Source organism: Phyllostomus hastatus, unplaced genomic scaffold (assembly GCF_019186645.2).
Source record: "Phyllostomus hastatus isolate PE091 unplaced genomic scaffold, TTU_PhHast_1.1 phas_contig_150, whole genome shotgun sequence".
Taxonomy (NCBI): Eukaryota; Metazoa; Chordata; class Mammalia; order Chiroptera; family Phyllostomidae; genus Phyllostomus; species Phyllostomus hastatus.
The window spans coordinates 39,945,391-39,966,601 of record NW_025333611.1 but is presented as its reverse complement, the minus strand read 5'-3'; the positions used below and the strand labels follow the sequence as shown (position 1 = coordinate 39,966,601).

The window sequence follows — 21,211 nt, the reverse complement described above, 5'->3', positions numbered from 1 at the left end:
CTGTCCGAGGATAGTGGCACTTCTTTCAGCTACTGCATGAAACTTGGAAAGGTACTTCTTGACAAACTTTTATTTTCGCAGTAACTGTTTGAGTTATAATGAACATACTAAAATCAGTCCTTTTATATTGTGCTGTCGAACAGCCACTAGGGGTGTTGCAGACGTGGCTGCCATGTCACGTTTGTGTTATGAGGCGGCAAAGAGAGGCTTGTCTGTGCTGAGTGAACATCCAGATGATTGATAGTCTGACACTTGGCCAAAAGAAAAAAAAAAAGAGTACATTTTAGTGGTTTCGTGTACTCTCCAGTGTTGTACTGCCATCACCACTGTCGAACTCCAGAGGATTTTCATCACCCCCCAAAAGCCCTTCGCATTAAGCTGTTCCTCTGTATTTCTACATTCCCGACTTCTTGTTCTTATGGCTTTGTCCATTCTGGACATGGAATGAGTATGTGACCTCTTGTGCCTTGGCTTCTCTCATGAACTATAATGCCATCATGGTTCCTCCACGTTGATGTCGTGTCGGTGCTTTGTTTCTTTTTATGGCTGAATACTGTTCTATCATGTGGCCAATGCCAATTTTATGTCTCCATCCCTTAGCTGATTGACATTTAGGTCATTTCCCCTTCTTGGCTGTGATTAGACTGATGCTTCTATGAATGTTCTGGTACAGGTTTGTGGGCAGATACACATTTTCATTTCTCTTGGATATATACTTAGGAGTGCAATTGCCGGGTCATATGGTAACCCCGTGTTTAACTTTTTGAGGAATTGCCAAACTGTTCTCCAAAGTGCTGCACCATTTTGCTTTCCCACTGGCAGTGTATGAGAGTTTCGTTTTCCCCACATTCTTGCATCAACACTTGTTTTTTGTCATTCTTTTTTTTTTTATTAGCCATCCTAGTGGTTGTGAAGTGGTATCTTATTGCAGTTTTTGCTTGCATTTCCCTGATGGCTAATGATGATGAACATCTTTTCATATGTTTATTGGCTATTTGCATATCTGTTCAAATTCTTTACTGATTTTTTAATTGGGTTGTCTTTTTATTACTAAGTCACAAGAGGTTTTGTGGGGGGGGTTGTGTTTAAAGATTTTTATTATCTATTTTTTAGAGAGAGGGAAAGGGAGGGAGAAAGGCTAAGAAACATGGATTGATTGCCTCTCTCTTGCTTCCAGCTGTGGACCCAGCCTATAGCCCAGGCATGTGCCCTGCCCAGGAATCAAACTAGCGAGACCTTTTGGTTCACAGTCTAGAACTCAACCCACTGGGCTGTACCAGTCAGCAACAGTTCCTCTATGTTCTAGATACTAGGCCCTTATCAGATACATGATTTACAAATAATTTCTAGGAAGGATTTTAAGTGTTGAGATTAAGAACTAAATATATTTAGATTGCCCTGTTTCAGATTCACAAGTGGGTCTACTTTGTGATTCTCTGACCATTGTTGTCATCACTGCCTTTTTCTTTCGCATTTAAGGGACGAAGATGCCCCTGCTAAGATTGCTGATGAAGAAGCCACAAAGCCTGAGGGCTGGTTAGATGATGAGCCTGAATATGTAGCTGATCCAGATGCAGAAAAGCCAGAGGATTGGTAAGAGCTCTAGTTAACTTGTTAAATTGCTTGCTTTTTTATTGAAGTAAAAGTTTATACTTAAAGACAGCCAGGTCCCCAAACTTAGAGCGTAAGTCTCAACAAAATCAATTATTTTTGCGTGTCCTTCTTTTTAATGTACCTATCATGAGAAACTGGTTGCTAGAAATGCAGAAACAACACAGTGCTCTGTATCATGACCCTGTGAAAGCATTACTACAGAATGTCAGGGGAGCCCTAGGGTGGCAGTTTCTAGTCCTTTGTCACAGAACCCATTTGTAATTTGTTTTTCCACAGGGATGAAGATATGGATGGAGAATGGGAGGCTCCTCAGATTGCAAACCCTAAATGTGAGTCAGCCCCTGGCTGTGGTGTCTGGCAGCGACCTATGATCGACAATCCTAATTATAAGGGCAAATGGAAGCCGCCCATGATTGACAACCCTAACTACCAGGTATGTGCCTCTTAATGCGCCTCATTGACCTGGTTGTGTTGAGGAAGAGGTGGGATCTGTAGAGAAGCTGCCAGGCTGATCACTGCATTCAGGCCATTGAATTACAGAGTAAATGTCATAAACCAAGAGAGCTTGTGTGTTCAGCGTGGAAAAGAAAAACCTAAAAACTAGAGTTTTCATAGCTGTTTTGTGACTTTTGTTTAAAAATGAAAGACAAGTGGAAAACTTGAGTTTGGGTGTCCTGCTTGCACGTGGCAGGGGTGCTGCAGCCACAGGACACAGGCCTGGCATCTGTAAGGCCAGGTGGAGGCAGGACTGGGATGGGAGTTGGCTCCCCAACCACAAGTCAGCTCCTTGCTAGATGTCAGTGTCCTCAACTGGGAAAAAAACTGTGAGGCTTAGAAGAGATAGTAAGAGTACAGGCAGTGATGTTGTCAAAGCTGCAGGTTTATGATGGACATGTAACCATTCATATCCTGGTCCTACTTCTGTTTTTATCCTAGTTGCATTATTTGTAATTGTTAATTTTGTTTTGTCACACTTGGAGTCAGTGTCTATGCATATACTGTGGCTATATGTATACTTTTCTGTTTTTCTTTTTTTAATATATTTAAAAATATATATTTTATTGATTATGCTATTACAATTGTCCCAGTTCCCCCCCTTCATTCCCCTCCACCCTGCACACCCTTTAGTTCATGTCCATGTGTCGTAAGTTCTTTAGCTTCTACATTTCCCATACTATTCTTACCCTCCCTCTGTCTATTTTCTACCTACCGTCTATGCTACTCATTCTCTGTACCTTTTCCCCCTCTCTCCTCCTCCCACTCCCCTGTTGCTAATCCTCCATGTGATTTCCATTTCTGTGGTTCTGTTCCTGTTCTGGTTGTTTGCTTAGTTTCTTTTTCTTTTTGTTTTAGGTGTGGTTGTTCATAATTGTGAGTTTGCTGTCATTTTACTATACATGTTTTTTATCTTATTTTTCTTAGATAAGTCCCTTTAACATTTCATATAATAAGGGCTTGGTGATGATGAACTCCTTTAACTTGACCTTATCTGGGAAGCACTTTATCTGCCCTTCCATTCTAAATGAAATCTTTGCTGGATAGAGCAATCTAGGATGTAGGTCCTTGCCTTTCATGACTTGGAATACTTCTTTCCAGCCCCTTCTTGCCTGCAAGGCCTCTTTTGAGGAATCAGTTGACAGTCTAATGGGAACTCCTTTGTAGGTGACTGTCTCCTTATCTCTTGCTGCTTCTAGGATTCTCTCCTTCATTTTGACCTTGGCTAATGTAATTATGATGTGCCTTGGTGTGTTTCTTCTTGGGTCCAACTTCTTTGGGACTCTCTGAGCTTCCTGAACTTCTGGAAGTCTATTTCCTTTGCGGGATTGGGGAAGTTCTCCTTCTTTATTTGTTCAAATAATTTTGCACTTGTTGCTCTTCCTCTTCTCCTTCTGGTACCCCTATAATTCAGATGTTGGAATGTTTAAAGATGCCCTGGAGGTTCCTAAGCTTCTCATTTTTTTTGAGTTCTTATTTCTCGATTCTTTTTTGTTTGGTTGTTTCTTTCTTCCTTCTGCTCCAGTCTATTGTTTTGAGTCCCAGTTTCCTTTCCATCACTATTGGTTCCCTGTGCATTTTCCTTCATTTCTCTTATCATAGCCTTCATTTTTTCATCTAATTTGCGACCAAATTCAACTAATTCTGTGAGCATCCTGATCACCAGTGCTTTGAACTGTGCATCTGATAGGTTGGCTATCTCTTGGTTGCTTAAAAGTATTGGCTTTGGGGCTTTGATTGGTACTTGTGTTTGAGCCCTTTCTTTTCTTTCTTTCTTTTTTTTTTTGATCTGGTTGGGCCTGTTATGTATGAGGGGTGGAGCGTGCCCCATCGCTGGGTTATGACGCTGTATGTGGGTGCGGGGTCCGAGAGGGAACAATGGCGCTTGCTCCTCTCTCTGTTGGATTTCAGTCCCTTCCCCTGCTTTCCCCAAGCAAACTGGGCCTTTCTGGTGCTAATTCCCGGGTGGGTGGGCTTGTGTACATTCTAGGACCCCGTGGGTCTCTCCAGTGCACTCTCCTGTGAGACTGAGAGTCTCTCCTTGTGCCTCAACCCCCACACGTGTTTTTAGTCAGTGTCCCGAGGTTCTGTTTCCCAGCGCTGGGACCCTGGGTTGCATGGTCTGTCTCACTGCCCAATTTTGCCTGGTTTATCTGTGTACGAATGTTGCCCGGACAGCCTTTTGCGCAGTGCCTCGCTTCACAGTCACCACCTCGCTTAACAGTCACCGCCTCACTGGGTTTGCCAGCCCCCTGTGCTCTTGTGCCTGGGATGCCTTTTGCACCCGGGATGTGTTAAGCTTTCAGTGCCACCACTTTTTATGCCTTGACCCCTCTTTGCCCAACTGTCCAACTCCGCCCCTCCTACTGGTCTGGATGAATGTGTATATTAACTCCTTGGTTGTCCGCATTCCATACAGTTCAATTTTCTGTCAGATCTGGTTGTTATCTTGTTTCTAAATTGTTGTTGACCTTATTTTGGTTGTGGGAGGAGGCACAGTGTGTCTACCTATGCCTGCATCTTGGCCGGAAGTCTTTTTTTAATATTTTATTTATGGATTTTGAGATAGGAGAAGGGAGGGAGAAAGAGGGTTGCCTCTCAAGTGCCCCCTTCTGGGGACCTTTCCTGCAACCCAGGCATGTGCCCTGACTGGTAATGAACCAGCTGCTCTTTGGTGAACCACACACCAGCCAGGGCTGCTTTTCTGTTTTTAAATGTATTTTTGATTGTGCAAACAATAAGATCAGTTAAAAATTATCCTTGAAAAAACTGTACTTTAGCTGTTGGGTTGATGGCCTTTTAGGTGAATTGCCACTTTTTTTTTGTTTTTGTTTTTGTTTTTGTTTTGTTTGAATCCTTGATGTAGTAATCATTCTTGTGCATGTCTGAGTGTACGACGTAGTACCTGTTTCTGTAGGCAGTTACTTAGAAGTGAAATTGCTGGTTGGAGATCATTTACACTTTATTTTTCTTTTCTTTTGTTAAGGTTTTATTTATTTATTTTTAGAAAGTGAGGGAGAGAGGGAGAGAAACATCATCTCTTTCAGTGTGTGAAAGATGTTGCCTGTTGCAAACCCCCATCTGGGGACCTGGTCCCAATGCAGGTATGTGACCTGACCAAGACTCAAACCAGTAACCTTTCAGTTAACAGGCCAGCACTCAGTCCACTGAGCCACACTAGCCAGGGCAAAAATCACTTACATTTTAAATCACCATTAAAGAGCCCTGTCTGGTGTGGCTCAGTGTATTGAGTGCTAGCCTGCAAACCAAAGGGTTACAGGTTTGATTCCCAGTCAGCGCATATGCCTGGGTTGTGGGCCAGGTCCCTCCGAGGGGGCGTGTGAGAGGCAACCACACATTGATGTTTCTCTCCCTCTCTTTCTCCCTCCCTCCCCCTCTCTCTGAAAATAAATAAAACCTTTTAAAAAAAGTAAGTCACCACTAAAGAAGTTGGTACCATATAGGCTCCCACTCCTGCTGACAAAACTAGTTGGTGAGAGTGGAGGCCTTTAGAATATAACAGGCAGAGTGATATGTTGGTTTGAATCAAGATCATGGATATTAGAAATCGAAAATAGTTGGAGGTCAGACATCTTCGAGGCAGTGTGTGAAACATCAATAGCATTTATTGTTTGCTTCCTGTTATTCAGTTAAGTTTCACAAAGTCAGCACTTAAATTCATCTATCATGCAGAATTCATTTTAATTCATATTTAGGTTCAGCATAAATTTATGTTGATCTTTATCTGAAATGACTTTTTAAAAATATTTTTCTCTAGGGAATCTGGAAACCCCAGAAAATACCAAATCCAGACTTTTTTGAAGATTTGGAACCTTTCAAAATGACTCCTTTTAGTGCTATTGGTCTGGAACTGTGGTCCATGACTTCGGACATTTTTTTCGACAACTTCATCATTTGCAGCGATCGAAGAGTAGTCGACGACTGGGCCAACGATGGATGGGGCCTGAAGAAAGCAGCTGATGGGGCGGCTGAGGTTTGTGCTGGCTTGTTTTGTATGCACTTGTCCTTGCAATGACAGGTCATGATCGCTGCTTTTGCAAAAACCTGTTTGTGGATTGCCTTTTCCCTTATCTGGGAATATTTGCATAAAAAGTGGTCCTATTTATGCCTGCAAAAGACAATACTGGAGTTTGGACTTGATTGCATTAGTTGAATACAGTGACTTTAGAATCTGTTATGTGTAGGGTTTTTAAAAATTGTTATTGTGTTGAAAATATTTAACAAAATTTGCCATTTGGGGTGTATTTTAATGCACTCTTAAGTGTTGAATCTTGGTTTACCCAGTATGCACAGTTTTCAAACAGTTGGCCATGTGGCCGAGCTGTGAACTGCTGGAGAGCCAGAGACAGTAAGAGCAAGACATTTTTCATTCACTGATCCCTGAAATTAAGTCTTTTGCTGGTGATTAATAAGCCAGCTTTCACACCTGTGAAAGGGGAATCACCTTGTTGATATGGAGAATAGGGAAATTAGAGATTTTCTTCTATTTCTTCTCTGTGTGAACATTTGGCTTGAACCCTTTGGAAAAGGTAGATCCTGAGTAGCACTATACGGTAATTGAGTAGTGGGACAGTGCTGTATTTGTTGTCAAACGCCAGAACGTGAAATCAGTTGTGTCTTGTTTTGCAGCCTGGCGTAGTGGGGCAGATGCTGGAGGCAGCCGAGGAGCGCCCGTGGCTCTGGGTGGTCTACGTTTTGACTGTAGCGCTGCCTGTGTTTCTTGTTATCCTCTTCTGCTGTTCTGGAAAGGTATGAGGATTGGTTTGTTGTTTTGAGTTACTTGTAGAACTCTAATGATGTTAAAAAATAATATCTATTACCTGAGGTTTTCTTTGTAGCAGCTCAGTAGTGATTGAGCAACACTTGGTGTTGGCCTCTGAACCCTCACTCGCTCCTCTCAGTTGCTGTGTATTTGGCCCACACGGAAGTAGCATTTGTAGTCCCTTTGTTTCTGGTAGCATATAAGCCATTCTCCTCAATGTTTGGAGGCAGCTTTCTGGGGCAGTGAGGGAAAGAACAACAGAGAACAGATATAAATCTGGCCATCTGTGCCTAAACCAGCTTTTCCTCTTGGCACACGTTTTCACATGTTTTTGTGCTTACACTTTATAATTTAATTTTTGATTTCTCGTTACCATTCCTCCCCAGCATCTCTACCCTGCCCCACTGCTAATGCATGTGGGGCAGTGCAACCTTACTTTAGTTTTTCTTGTTCAGCCTTCATTACATTCAATCACAAAGAGAAGAAAATTCTGTTCAGGCTCTCTGCTCACACTAAGTAAGGATTATGCCTCAGCTTGCAGTCTCCATGTTCTGTGACATGACCCCCAGAGCGCCCTTCCAGGCTCTCCCCTGCCTCCCCTCTCACTGTCTGCCGGCGTGCCCAGGCGCCGTGACACGGTTGTGCCTGATGCCTCTGTCTGTGCTGTCCTTCTGTCTCGAACTCCGCACTCTCACCCCCAGGGCAGGAGCACGTCTCGCTCACTTCTGAGTATCTGCCCCAGTGTGGAACCTGGCACAGAACTTTGCCCATGGGCGTTCAGTAAGTGTCGGTGGCACACTGTGTGACATGGGGACAAAAGGTTGCATTGTGGGGGAATATTTCAGAAGCAGTCCGGTCCTGTGGAGTACAAGAAGACTGATGCTCCTCAGCCAGATGTGAAGGAGGAAGAAGAGGAGAAGGAAGAAGAGAGGGACAAGGGAGATGAGGAGGAGGAGAGTGAAGAGAAACTTGGTAAGAAGTAGATTCCAAAATGTCTGCTTTCAGCCAAGACCGTAAGATGTTCAAACCCTTATAAGCAAGTTACTATAAAGATTGTTTTAGACTCTCGAGGTGTATCCTAATGCTAATTATCTAGTACCCAATACAAGTGCAAGGTTTGTTGAGTTTTCATTTGACTTCTGTCTCAGAAGAGAAGCAGAAGAGTGACGCTGAAGAAGATGGCGACGCTGTCAGCCAAGAGGACGGAGAGCGGAGGCCCAAGGCAGAGGTAACAGAATGGGGATGCGCTTCGTGTTCAAAGCACATACGTTGAAAAGTATATTTAAGCAGAGGGAGTATTTTCATAGGGTAATTTTCAGTGGCTGTAGCTATAAAAATTCTGTTGAAGTCAATTTTATAAAAGTGAAATTTCTGGAAATACAGGTCAGCATGTTAAAACTTCAAATTATACCAGTATCTCAGAAGTATTTTTCTGTGATGAACAATGGTTTTGGGAATAAGCAGAAGGTTATAGGGGAAGACGAATTGAATGAAATGCTTTCTAAGATGGCAACTTCATGTTACTGTTTTATAATTCTCTCTCTTAATCCACCTCTTTTCACTGTGCCCTTAAAAAGTATTTCTTACACAAATCACTGTGTTATAAAATTTTGTCCCTGTTGCTCATGGATTCATTTATTTATTCAGTAAACTTTTGTTGGGTGCCCATTAGATGTGAGGCATTGTCAGTGAGTAGGACAAAGATGTAACCTGCCTTCAGGGAGCCTAATTTCTAGTGGGAAGAAACAGACAATAAGCAGTAGACATTATAAGGAAGTAAATGGATGGATGTTAGAAAGCAATAGGCCATGAAAAAGAAAAGTAGGATAGGGAAGGGTATCAGAAGTGCTGGGGGCGGGGTGGGTTGCAGTGTTAAAGAAGGTAGGTCGCATTGGAGAAGTGACATTGGAGCTAAGCCTTGAAAGAGATAATGGACTTTTCCATGGAGACATCCATGGGAAGATCATTCTGCCAGAGAACAGCTGGTTCAGGGGCCTAAAGTGGTGGTCTGAAAGGCCCATAGAGCAAAACAGATGGAGAAAAGGAGGGTAGGGGAAGGCTCCAGATGAGGTGGGGTTGCCTAGGCTGTTGTATGGGCGTGGCTTTTTCTCCTAGTGACATGGTCAGCTATTGCAGGCTTTGGGGCAAAGTAGTGCCCCGTTCTGATTACTTCAGCTGCTGCATTCTGTATAGACCAGGGAGAATCCAGGAGACTGGTTAGGAGGCTGCTGTGATGACCCAGGTGAGCTAAGGTGGTCCTGAGGAGGGTGACAGGAAGGAAGGATGTGAGCTACCCTGGGTTTGCCAGTGGATTGGATGTAAAGGATGGGGGAAAGAGAATAGCCCACCCTTTCCTACCAAGGGCCCCTTTCCAAGCTCTTCTCTATTTTACTATTTCTTTTTGTGACACTCTACCTAGTGTCCATTTCCAGCTCCCACTGCTTTGCCCACCTATTGATAAAGGCCAGTGCTGCTTATATTTTTAATGGATATATTCTTTCTCAACTAAAATGTAGAGTTCTTTCAAGTAGGGACCGGTCTCACAAACTTTTTGTATTCCCCAGGCTTCCTCATATAGTTAGAAGTCCCCGAGTAGAATAGGAAGAGAACCAGGCTTGTCATCCTGAGTGTCATATTGGGACTGGGGTTGGATAGTCTTTGGTCTCCATGAAACACAGCTCTCTCAGCCTTGAAGTGAGACTAACATTCATGAGCCAGTAGATTATTTAGGATTGAGCAAGGTGACATGTGAAAGTATGGTGTGTGGTCCTTTTAAAAGAAATTGTTTATGGGTTAGATTGAGAGAAGTGCATTTTACAGAAAGAAAACAAACAAAAACTACTGTATTTTGCCATGTATAATGCACACTTTTTGGCCCAAATTTTTGAGGGAAAAAGAAGGATGTGTGTTAAACATGAGTAGTACTAATTCCATATCTATAAATATTTTAAATTCTTTTATTTATGCTTATGTGTTAAAAGTGTAATTCTAGAAAGCAGTAATGAGATCTGTATGCAAAATAATACCCTGGAATATGATGATCGGTTTTATATATAAATAAAAATTGAATTAAAAAATTAAAATGAAAGTTTTTTTTTCTGCAAGTTTGGGCCAAAAACGTGAGTGCACATTATACCCACAGTGTGCATGGTAAAATGTGGTATATTAAAACACATAATCCCACTACCTCTAGTGGGACAGTTTTTGGCACATTTTCTTCTCGTCATTTTTCATCTCTTGTTTTCCCCTCAGATGGGTTATCCTCAGCCTGGTAGACCTTGAAAACTTGGTGAACTTTTACTTTTCTTAATATGCTAATTATAATGAATTTTTTTTTTTTCCCCAACCAATAGGAGGATGAAATTTTGAACAGATCACCAAGAAACAGAAAGCCACGAATAGAGTGAAATTATCTTAAGAACTTGATCTGTGATTTCCTCTCCCTTCCCTTCTCCTGCAAGTGGGGTCCTAGGAGAGGACCTGGCACACCTTCCGTGGAAACTCAGAAACCCTCCAGATATCACCTTCCACAGTTTCTGTCGAACACTAGCCCATGTCACGTCAAACACCCAGCAGTAAATAATTGCAGTTGTGACAGAAAGGACCCTGTTTATGTAGAAAGAAAGCATTTAACATAATGGTCGTGAAATGTAACATGAAGCAACTAACTTGTATTTTTTTTGTTGTTAAACATCTTTTTTTTAAAAATAGAGTGATAGAACTTTGCCAGTCTTTAAAATCTTGGCTTAATTTAATATATTAATGTGTCCATGCAGAAATAACACCAACTTTTAGAAATGCTAGAGGGATGAACTGCAGTTTGTACAACCAGTTTTGCTTTAAGTTGGTATTACAAAACATTCAAGTGTCTCTGTCCCTTGAAAGTGATGATCATGTTTAATGTGCAGTTGTTTGTGGTTATAATAACCTTGTGTTACTTGTTTCCATTGCTCAATTCCTAAGGAAATTGAGGAGAGGGACTGATGGAAGCCCAAATTTATATAAAGGTTCTGTTTAAATTGTATTAAAAATGCACGTGTAAAAAGAAAAAAACTTCTCACTTGATGTTGGTTGACCATAAAGAGTGTGTGTTCTTATGCCCTTGGAACAGCTCAGTTCCCAGACAGCTTTGCAGTCAGTGGAGGAGGTGGCATAAGGTGGCATCCCAGCCTTGGTACCCACACACCAGTGGTGTTTGGGCTGCAGCCCTCTTGAGCAGGTGACTGTAAGGACTGCTACCAGAGGACATGCGAGCTTGAGGGTAGAGGCAGGTGTTTTCATCCCAGTTCCCACTGTGTTGACACTGTTTTCCCTCCCTGTTTCCCCAGGTCCCTAGCATTTTCCTCTGCTCTGCATTTTTTTCACAGCGCAGCTTGCTGCTCATTGCTGGAAATGATGATAAGCTCTGCATAATGCTAAGCTTTATTGTGATTATGTGTGTTTCTTTTTTAAGCAGACCCACAGCTTTCCAGGGTCAAAGTATAGGATAGAATACTATCTTTTTTTTTTTTTTATCTATTTCTTTTACTCTGTGTAAAGACTAGAAGTTTAATCCAGAGGTGAGCCAATTCAGAATTGACTGTAATTGAACACAGGCTAAAAGTATTGATGGGAGGAGTGGCATAGAGCATGAGTTACCTGATTTTTGTAGCTGCTAACCTTTTTTTATGTTTTCATTTGAAGTTTGTGTAACAGTTGCATCTTTAATTACATGATAAAGCAGCCCTGTTAAAAATGAAATTTTTTAGTATGTGGCTTGTAGAATTTTTTAAAAAGTGATAGCAGGTTTGTCTTTTCAGACAGAATGCAGAAGGGTGCTACCAGAGCCTCTCCCCCAGCACAGTGGAGTGATCTCACTATTACACCACACTGAAGTGTATTCAGAATTAGATATTCTTTCAGCTTCATGCTTTCTTCAGAGATATTTCAAATGTACCAATGATACTGTTCCTTGCACTGAATATATAAACACTCCAGAGTGTTTATATTGGGTAGGTATTGGGGAGGAAGTATATTTGTAAAAGATGAAGGCTGTATCTGTTTATTTTATCTTCATTTTTTTGCTGGTTCACTTAAATTCTTATGAGGGTGGGATGCATTTTTCTTGCTGTTCAATGCTTTATTCTTTTCATCTGTTGTTCTGTGGTCACAGTGACCTTAGCTATGTAGCAGACTTTCCCAAATGTATTGAGTGCAAATAAACAGTTACTTAGCAAGACTTGAAAATATGTCTGTAGGTTTCTCCTTGAAGCAAATATGTGGGATCATTGCATTGCCAGAGAAATCTGGCCTTTTTCACTCTCCATTGCTTGTCATACCTCACAGTTTCTGCTGAGCTGTGGAATGACAAGTGTAAATCAGTAGAGTGTCCATTTGCCTTTCCAGGGTTATTTAGCAAAGTTTGTCCAAAACAAAACGAGCCTTTTTTGGTTCTATTTTTTACTTTTTGTTCAAGTTGCAACCTTTTGATTAAATGTCTGATACATGAGTGCAGTTCTCAGCTCTTTTAAAAGGCACTTGCATGTATTTTACGTGCTTGTTGTCTTCTGATGTTGTAAGATGCCCACTCCATCAGATGTGTTCCTTGATTTCTCTTGTCCACAAAATACTTTTCACTTTTCTCAAATTGTCACGTTACTAAATGGTATTACATTAAAGCCCTGTGTTAAGCATCTGCTTTTTGACTGAACTTCTTCATAGTAACCTTTAATTTGTGTGTTTTACAGTTTCACAGTGGGTTAATCTTCCTTTAATTGGCCACTGCATGAGAGTTTGCTAATATGCAGAAACTACTATGAATGGTGGAATAATTATAGTTATCCCTTGAAATCCATAGGAATTACTGGTTCCAGGACCCCCAAAGATACCAAAATCTGATGATGTTCAGATCCCTCGTAGAAAATACTGCATAGTATTGGCATATAACCTACACACATTCTCTCATATACTTTTATCTCTAGATTACTTGCACCTAATATAATGTAAATGCTATTTAAATAGTTGTTAAACTGTACTGTTTGGGAAATAATGACAACCAAAAAGTTTGTACATGTTCAGTACAGATGCAACCAGACCATCATGGGCCTACCTCAGAGATTTTCAGCATTTTTCATCTCATGGCACACATAAACTAATTACTAAATTTCTGCAGCACACCAAAAACTATATGTATGCCAATCTGACAAAAAAACTTGGTATAATTTTGATTCATTCACATCTGATGACTATTATTGTGCTGGCTGTTGCCTTTTTTGGGGGTGTGTGTGTGTGTATAATTTTGATTCATTCACATCTGACGACTATTATTGTGCTGGCTGTTGCCTTTTTGGGGGGGGGGGTGTCAGTCTAAATGAAAAGAGGCCAGTGCCCCTGACTAGTCACATATTATGTTTTAAAAATTCTTGCAGCACACTGGTTTGAAAACTGCTGGCCTATCTACATAGCACATGTCAGCAACAAGGAAACTTTTTTCGAAATATTTTCCATCCTTGGTGATTGGCTGAATTTGACAATAGGGGCCCCCTCTGATACTGAAGGCCGGCTGTACTTTTTCTCACCATGTGGATTTGGTCCAGCCCTGCTGGATTTGGATTTGCTGTGGTTCAGTACTTTTTGTTGTATTGGAGGGATAACAGTTCAGAAAGGGTGGGGTAATTTGTAGATAAGTTTATTTAAGATTTATGGGAATCATTGAACTTTTAAATTTTTATTAGAAAACATTTTCAGAATCAGACTGCATGTTTACGTGTTCATATTTAAGGAGGTTTTTGAAATTTAAGCCAAAACTTTAAAAAAATAGGCTGTTTAAGACTTTTGGTCTGCTTCCTGAAGAGAAATAGACAAAATGTAGTGTTTCTATTGCTGTTCTTTTTCCTATCAGAGGAGTTAAAATTCTGGTGTAAAATTTATATGTTGAAAGACTCATAAAAAGCAGGACCATATTACGGCATTTGTGAGCTCCAAGCACTTTGGCCTTGGAAGGCCACTTGTAAATTTTTACTGCATTTGTATAAAAACAAATAGTATTTGAATAAGGCCTCTTTTGAATTTTAAAATGAAACATTGTGGGTCCTAGTAAAAAGTTACTGGAACATCTATTTGAGCTGCATTGATGGTGCCTAGCAACGTGCAACCTCCTGGCACCTCAAAATTTAACTTTTTAGCAATGAAGGTAGGCCTGGCCCAGGACAGAAGAACTACTTTCACTGTTAACCCATCGCTCCTGTATTTGATTGCTAGTTAGAGCACTACAGCGTAATTGCCTTCGGTTGGGTTGAGTGGCTCGATTTTGCCTAAGAAGACCCCCTTTTAAATGTGAGACTTGCAGGTCAAGCCCCCCAGTTTTGACCGAAGCGTCATCCTTTGCCGTTCCCGTCCCCACTAACAGCTAGACTCTTCCCTAGATCCTCCGCGTTACCTGTGCGGGGTTTTTTGTTTGTTTTTTTGTAAGGAGTAACTGAAGTTCTGAAACTTGTTCAAATTCTTATATAAAAGTAGAAGTTGACAGCCCCAATAATTCAGAATGGCGCGGGAAGGAATCTTTTTCCAGTTCACTCGTGAACTTCTGACCAATGGAGAGGCTGGATGTACAGAAAGAGTCGAAGAAAAACAGCTGACTGAAAGAGCGTGGCGACTTCTGAGTTTATCTGAGCCAACTTCAGAAATGCCGCCGAGGAGGAAAATGGTGAGACGCACAGGGGCCGGGGAACGCCGGGGTCCGGCCGGTCGCACCGCGCTCACTGCCCAGCGTTCCACATCGGACCCGGAAGGGCCTGCCCGCGGGGGGGCGGTGATCTGGGCGGGACCCAGTGCGTCACACTTGGCGGCGTGCCCAAGCCTAGAGGCCCGCCTCTCGGCTTTTAAACTCCGCACCCGAGCCCCGCTGCACCTCCAGCGCGCTGGCCCCGCCCCTCAGGCGGCTCTCGGTGTCTACTCTGATTGGTCGCAGCCGCTGCTCGTCAGCCATGACGCCACGGTCGCCTGCCGGGGTCCCGCCCTCTTCCGAGAGCCCTGAAAACAATTTTAAGATGGCGGCGACGGCGGCGCGGAAAACAATGGGCCTGGGGCGGCGGGGCCTGGCCGAGGTCTGAGGTGGGCAGCGAGTGCCGGCCGGGGTCGGGCCGAGCGGGGCCGCAGGAAGGCCCGCCGCCGCGCGCAAGCCCGCCCCGCATCTCGCGGGGCCATGGCGCGGCCGTGAGGCGGCCAGCCCCCGGCGGGGAGCGGAGCCCGCAGTTCCAGCCGGCCCGAGAGGCTCTCTCCGGGCCCGGCCCGTGCCGCTCGCGGCCCATGGTGCTGCCCACCTGCCCCATGGCGGAGTTCGCGCTGCCGCGGCACAGTGCGGTCATGGAGCGCCTCCGTCGGCGCATCGAGCTGTGCCGGCGCCACCACAGTACCTGCGAGGCCCGATACGAGGCTGTGTCGCCCGAGCGCCTGGAGCTCGAGCGCCAGCACACCTTTGCCCTGCACCAGCGCTGTATCCAGGCCAAGGCCAAGCGCGCCGGCAAGCACCGGCAGCCACCCGCCCCGCCGCCAGCCCCGGCCCCACGCCTCGACGCCGCCGATGGCCCAGAGCACGGCCGTCCTGTCGCGGTGAGTAGTGCGCGGGGCGCGGAGACGCTGCCCCTGCCGCCGCTCGCGCCGCTGCAGGACCGCCGGGTGCCTGCGGCTCCCCGGGCCTGGCTCCGGGCGGTCCTGGCAGGGACCAAGCGGTTGTCACCTGCGGCAAATGGCACAGTGGCATTAGTTTAGGAAAACATGACTGTGAAGACCTTACGTTACGGCTCCGGTTGGGAAGGCTAGTGAACAGCAGCTGAAAGGTTTTTCTCCCAGACTTGATTCCGAAATTTTGAGAACTTTCCTTAAACACACTGGCCTTAGAAAGCCCGTGACGTTCCCTCCCTTACTCTGCAGATGTTTATTGGGTGCTCGCTGTTTGCTGGTTCATGACTCGCGTATGGAAGTCGGTCAGCCTTCATTGGGTGAAATCAAACTTCTGAATGGAGACATCCAAAGTCTTCGGAAGCCTTTGAATTGCATAGGCAACCCTGAAATTTGTGAATTTGCGATTGCAGCAATATTGTAGACAATTCCAGCCTTCATTTACGAGTCTTTTTAAAATTTCTGATGATATTATAGAGTTTGTTGGTAAATTATTATGCCCTTTGGGTTCTCAGTAGCTATTTGGGGGGTTTGCGGTTAGAGGCTTTCTTTCCTGAAACTGATTTATAAAAAGGAGAGAACCAAGGGTTTGTTGTTGGTGGTGGTGGTGATTTAAAATTTAAAACAACTGTTACTAATCTGATTTGTTCCGTGCATTTTTCAGTTCCTGTCTTCACCTGGGCTGTGGCAGTGCCCGTTCCTAACTGGCCTTTAGGCATTTGGTCCTTAATTCCGTCTCCAAATGCTGTGTCCCCCACAGGTTCTGTAATCTGATTGAATTATTTTCCATATTCTCTCCCACATCAGTCTGGGCTGCTGGACATTTCATTGATTATTACTCACCAGCTGGTCAGGTCTTCTTGTCCTTACTTTTCTCATCTGGAAACCGCAGATATGCTTAGCTTCTTATCCTTTTGGATTCTTACAAGCTTCAAAAGAAATGGTTGTGGAAGTGAAAATATTTTCTCGAGAGGAAAGGACCCTCCTCCAACCTCGGAGTACCCTGCCATCCTTCAGATCTAACTCATCTTCTTCTCCTCGAATTGAGTTTCTAACTACACTGGCCCACAGCAGTCAGAACCCACTTTGTCAGAACATTTAGGAAACTCATCTGTGTTGTTTATTTTTAGCACATGGTTGCATACTGCTTTGGCCACGTTTCTCGAACTGGACTGGAAATCCTGGGAGGCAGGTCAGGGTTGGACTCGATGTTCCTTACACAACTTAGGTTCTAGCTGCAGGTTTGTTGAGTGTTGGATCTTAAACTTGTTAATATTTAGTAATTATCCTCCTCTGTGCTAACCTCAAAAAGCAAAATGGCTTTAATTTTATGATGCCTTTACTCACAACTCTTGTTTTAAGCAAAGACTTGAAGGGGAGTGGGGCTCATTCCAATTTAAGTAATTAATGAAAGCTCCTAAAAATCTTAGCTTACATGCAGATAGTTGCCTTAAACACCCTCTAGAAAGTATATTAGTGATGATTCAGTTTGCTTAAAGGGAGTGAGAGTTTAGACGCTACATGATATTTTAGTACTGGATTACTGGATTGGAGAGAAATTTGGTATATTGTTTGAAGATAAATTGATTCTCAGTGTGTTAGAACTTGAATCTAGTTTATCAGCTATTTCTTTGGGTGTCAGAGCCTGATCAGATGTGCCGTGCTGGATTGGTTGTCTTATCACGTTCAACCTTGAGCCTTGGATTTCATGAGTTTAAACTTCGAAGTGGAAGGGTCCTTCTCTCCCTACTAGAAAGAGGGCCCCTTTAATGTCAGTGTGAAGTGGGTCTGGCCGAGCTCTAGGTCTTGGAAGGGGGTGGGCAGGATGACAGCGATGGGAGGATCAGTGTCCCTGAGACAGTGGCAGTGGTTTCTGTTTTAGTGGCTCCTTCTAGGGTGAGAGTCCTGACCCAGGTAGGATTTGGGCTTGAAGAGAGGAGAAGGTGCCTGTTATGGTTATTTTTGATAGTTGAAAAATGCATTTAATCTAATTATAAGGAATGTTACTTCTTACTTCTTTTCCAGTTATACTGAAGCACTTGTAGGCAGCTGTTTCATAACTCCAGTTACCATACACAGACTGTTTGTACAGCTGCAAAGGAATTAGATTTACCAACAGAGTTTACCTCTAGGTGTTTTCTTCTCGTCAGCTGTCCCCCCACGGCAAGGCCTTTCCCACACCGTCTGCTGACTCTGTTAAAGATGGGTCTGAAGCGGGATCCCCTCTGTGTTAGGTGTTCATTCTGCTGCGTGCACTCTCACACACCGTGGCAGCAAGGGGGGGCTTCTTTTTGTTAGGAATGCTAGATTATAGAGGTACCTTCCCACTTGATAGGAATATTCATTTTGTAGTGAAAATAGTCTTTTACAATAGCTTGAACATTTCCATTTAGTAAAACACTTTAAGGGTTTATACCTTGTCCATTCATCCACCAATGTTATTCTTTTGCTGCCTACTCCTTCAGTACTTGAGATAGTCTATGTAGGAATTTGACAGTTGCATGCCACATTTTCGGTTTCCTGGAAGCTGCCTTCCCTTCTTAACTTAGGTGTGCAGAATTTTTATTTGTGCATAATTTAAAACAGCAAACCTTCACAAATATTACAAAGAACATCTACATATCCTTCGCTTGCATTCTACCCACTGTCACCAGTGTGCCCCATTTGCTTTCCATTTGCCTTCCATTTGCTTGTGTACTACCTTCTCTCTTCTCTGTACTACTCACCCTTTTCCTCCTTCTCCCCCCATCTCCCCCCACCTTTGTTCTCCCTCACTCCCTCTCTTTCCCCCTCCCTTCCCCTCTAACTTCCTCTCCTCCCCCTTTCTCTGCCCCCTGCCCTCTCTCCTTTTCCCCTTCCCTCCCCCCTTTCTCTTCTTCTCCCCTTCCCTCTCACCATCTCTCCCCTCCCCCAACTCCCCTCCCCCTCTTCTTCCCCTCCCCCTCTCTAAAACTTTTATTCTCTGAACCACCTTAGAGGATGCTGCACACCTCATGGCTCTCTACCCACAAACACTCCACACTCCAATGGGTACCTGTACCTTCTAAGAGTTAGGAAAGGTGTGCAGATTTTTAATAATGATTTTATAGACTAAAATTATGTGAGAATTATACAAATAACAAATGATTTCCAGGGAGTAGATATTCCTGAACATAAAACACACATGGCACTGCAGTCACATGGGACAGCTCCAGAGAAAAGATGACTGATGTGGCTTTGGGAACTCACCTCTTCCTGTAACATCTGGGGCCTCGTCCTCACGCCCTCTTTCCTTCTTCATCTGCAGTATTCCCCTTTCCACTACATCCTTCCCTTCAGCTCAAAAGCACAAGCAACTATTCTTTCTTTTGTCTTTCTCACCCTCAGAATAGTGTTCCATCTTCTTCCTTCCCTTTGCCCTTTCCATTGAACTTCCCATTTACTCATGAGCCCATTGTGATTTGCCTTCTACCTCTTCTACTTTTCTGAAGTCGCCTCTTTAAAGGACACCAAAGATGGAGTTGCCAAATTTAGTGGCTTCTTAGTCATCATTCTTCTTGACTTCCTCCTTCTTAAGACTCTTCTCTTAGCTTCCACCCTCTTCTGATTTTCCTTCCAGCTTTCTGTTTTTTCTTAGTCTCCTTCCTGCTTTCCGTTATAAATCATGCAACAAATATTTAAGTGCCTACTGTGGGCCAGAGCATATTTTAGGCACTAGAAATACAGTAGTGAACAGGATAAATTAAAACTGTTCACATAGGGAAGGAAGTCAGTAATTTTAAAACTTAATTTTTTATTGTAATAAATGCTAGGAAAAATGAAGAGTAGTATGATACTGAGTGATTTACAGTAGCAGCTTTAGATAAGACATTTTGTCTTAATTTGGGCCTGAATAACAGGAGGCTATCAGTCAGCAGAAAGTCTGAGAACATTCCATGTGGACCCACCAGCACAGTCTCTGAGACATGAAGAACTGAAAGGTCAGTGTGGCCAGTAGGCAGCCCATGTGAGAGGTGGGGACTGGAGGATCACGTCAAGTGCAGTGGGAGCAAAACAGCAGGAACGTGACATGATATGATTTAATTTTGAAAGGTGGTTCTGGTGCTTGATGAGGCTGGAGGTAGACGGGCTCTGGACAACTCCTGAGAGCAGAGGCGCCTCGCTTGTCAGGACTAGCCATATTGGAGGGGAAAGAGAGGGCCACAGCTGAGGGGAATTCCCAATTACTGTTCCCCAGCAAATACACCTTCATACACACTTACTTTTTTCACTCAGGCTTCTTTTCCTGGGTAATGTCATTGGCTCCCTGCATGGCCTCAGCTGTCGTCTGTAGTAAGAAGATTTTCCAGAGCTATCTTCCAGGGTTCAGGTCAGCACTTCCAGCTCTCTCCTGGACATTCCCACTTTGATTTCCCACATGTCCAAAATAGACTCTCCCTTTTTCCTGCCAATCTTACCTTCCTTTGGAGTGTTTTCCCTAACCCAAGGTAGAGACCTGGGAATTGGCCTAGTCCAGGAGTATCAAACTCATTTTCACCAGGGGCCACATCAGTCTCTCCGTTGCCTTCAAAGGGCCAAAATAATTTTGGACTGTATAAATGTAACTACTCCTTAACTGTTAAGGAGTTGAAATTACATTCAGCCCTTTGAAAGCAACTGTGAGGCTGATGTGGCCCCTGGTGAAAATGAGTTTGACACCCCTGACCTAGTCCTTCCCTGAACTTCCAGCTTTTAGTTGGTCACATGTTCAGTCACCCTGGATCTCCTGCTGGGAGGGGAGAGGGGTGGGATCCAGGAGTTAGGGTGGTACAGGAACTGTGTCATCAGCCTAATAGGAAGTAGGTAGAAACTGGGTCATTGCAGAGCCACATTGAGGGCTTCAAAGCCTGTGGGAATATTGGGTGGGGGATGCCTCTTTGAGTGAAGTTTGGCTTTTAGCCCTGGCTGATATGGCTGTGTGGAATGAGCCCTGGCCTTCGAACCGAAAGGTCACTGGTCGATTCCCAGTCAGGGCACATTCCTGGGTTGTGGGCCAGGTCCCCAGTGGGGAGTGCTGGAGAGGCAACCACACATTGATGTTTCTCTCCCTTTCTCCTTCCCTTCCTCTCTCTAAAAATAAATAAATAATATCTTTTTAAAAAGATTTGGCTTTTAAAATGGGTCTTAATATTTTGCCAGATGCTTTTCCCAAAGGGTGTTCCAGGGAACTCTAATTTTAGGAGCTATATTAAGAGTCCTAGAGTTGAACAAATTTAGGAGGCACTGGAATGAACAAACTTAAACAGTTTCCTTTATTTAGGACATTTCCAAGCCTTTAATATGCTAATATGCATGGAGACCTGAGCTCTTAACAGGGGGCATATAATAGGACTCTGATCCCTTGGGGGAAAAAAGCAAAAGCACAAAATTGTGACAATGAGTAGTTCTTTGAATTTGGGGCTTCAAGTGCCAGAGGCTAGATGATAAGGCTGGAAAGGTGGGAGTCCAATCATGAAAAGCCATATATTTGACTTTGGGTGTTTGGACTAAATTTTGAAGCATTGCAAACCCCCTCACACATTTTTATGTTGACATCCAAAGCTTATCATCCTAAGTTTTTAAGCTTATTAAAAATTATAGTGTATTTATTGTGTTAATCATATACCAAGCCACCATAACTGAATTTATTAAATGAAATATACG

The 21,211-nt window shown here is 43.5% G+C and overlaps 2 protein-coding genes and 1 non-coding gene across 7 annotated transcripts in view; all 3 read left to right on the top strand.

Annotated features, from left to right (window-relative positions):
• The window catches only part of CANX (calnexin), a 34,623-nt gene extending 22,059 nt beyond the window's left edge, over positions 1–12,564 (top strand). For all 5 annotated transcript variants that reach the window (XM_045825847.1, XM_045825837.1, XM_045825835.1 and 2 more), the window contains 7 exons: positions 1,480–1,593; positions 1,891–2,047; positions 5,888–6,103; positions 6,760–6,879; positions 7,738–7,864; positions 8,041–8,120; positions 10,246–12,564. In XM_045825847.1, the coding sequence (XP_045681803.1) occupies positions 1,480–1,593; positions 1,891–2,047; positions 5,888–6,103; positions 6,760–6,879; positions 7,738–7,864; positions 8,041–8,120; positions 10,246–10,299 (868 nt within the window). In that variant the 3' untranslated portion in view covers positions 10,300–12,564. The remainder of the gene's footprint in view (positions 1–1,479; positions 1,594–1,890; positions 2,048–5,887; positions 6,104–6,759; positions 6,880–7,737; positions 7,865–8,040; positions 8,121–10,245) is intronic.
• LOC123813264 lies at positions 140–253 on the top strand. The gene has a single exon (XR_006784704.1). It is a non-coding gene; the product is annotated as a small nucleolar RNA SNORA17 (small nucleolar RNA).
• A 2,345-nt stretch (positions 12,565–14,909) lies between the features above and the next one.
• Positions 14,910–21,211, top strand: part of MAML1 (mastermind like transcriptional coactivator 1) — a 44,702-nt gene continuing 38,400 nt past the window's right edge. Inside the window, exon 1 of the mRNA XM_045825821.1 lies at positions 14,910–15,481. Within this exon, the coding sequence (XP_045681777.1) occupies positions 15,179–15,481 (303 nt within the window). The 5' untranslated portion in view covers positions 14,910–15,178. The remainder of the gene's footprint in view (positions 15,482–21,211) is intronic.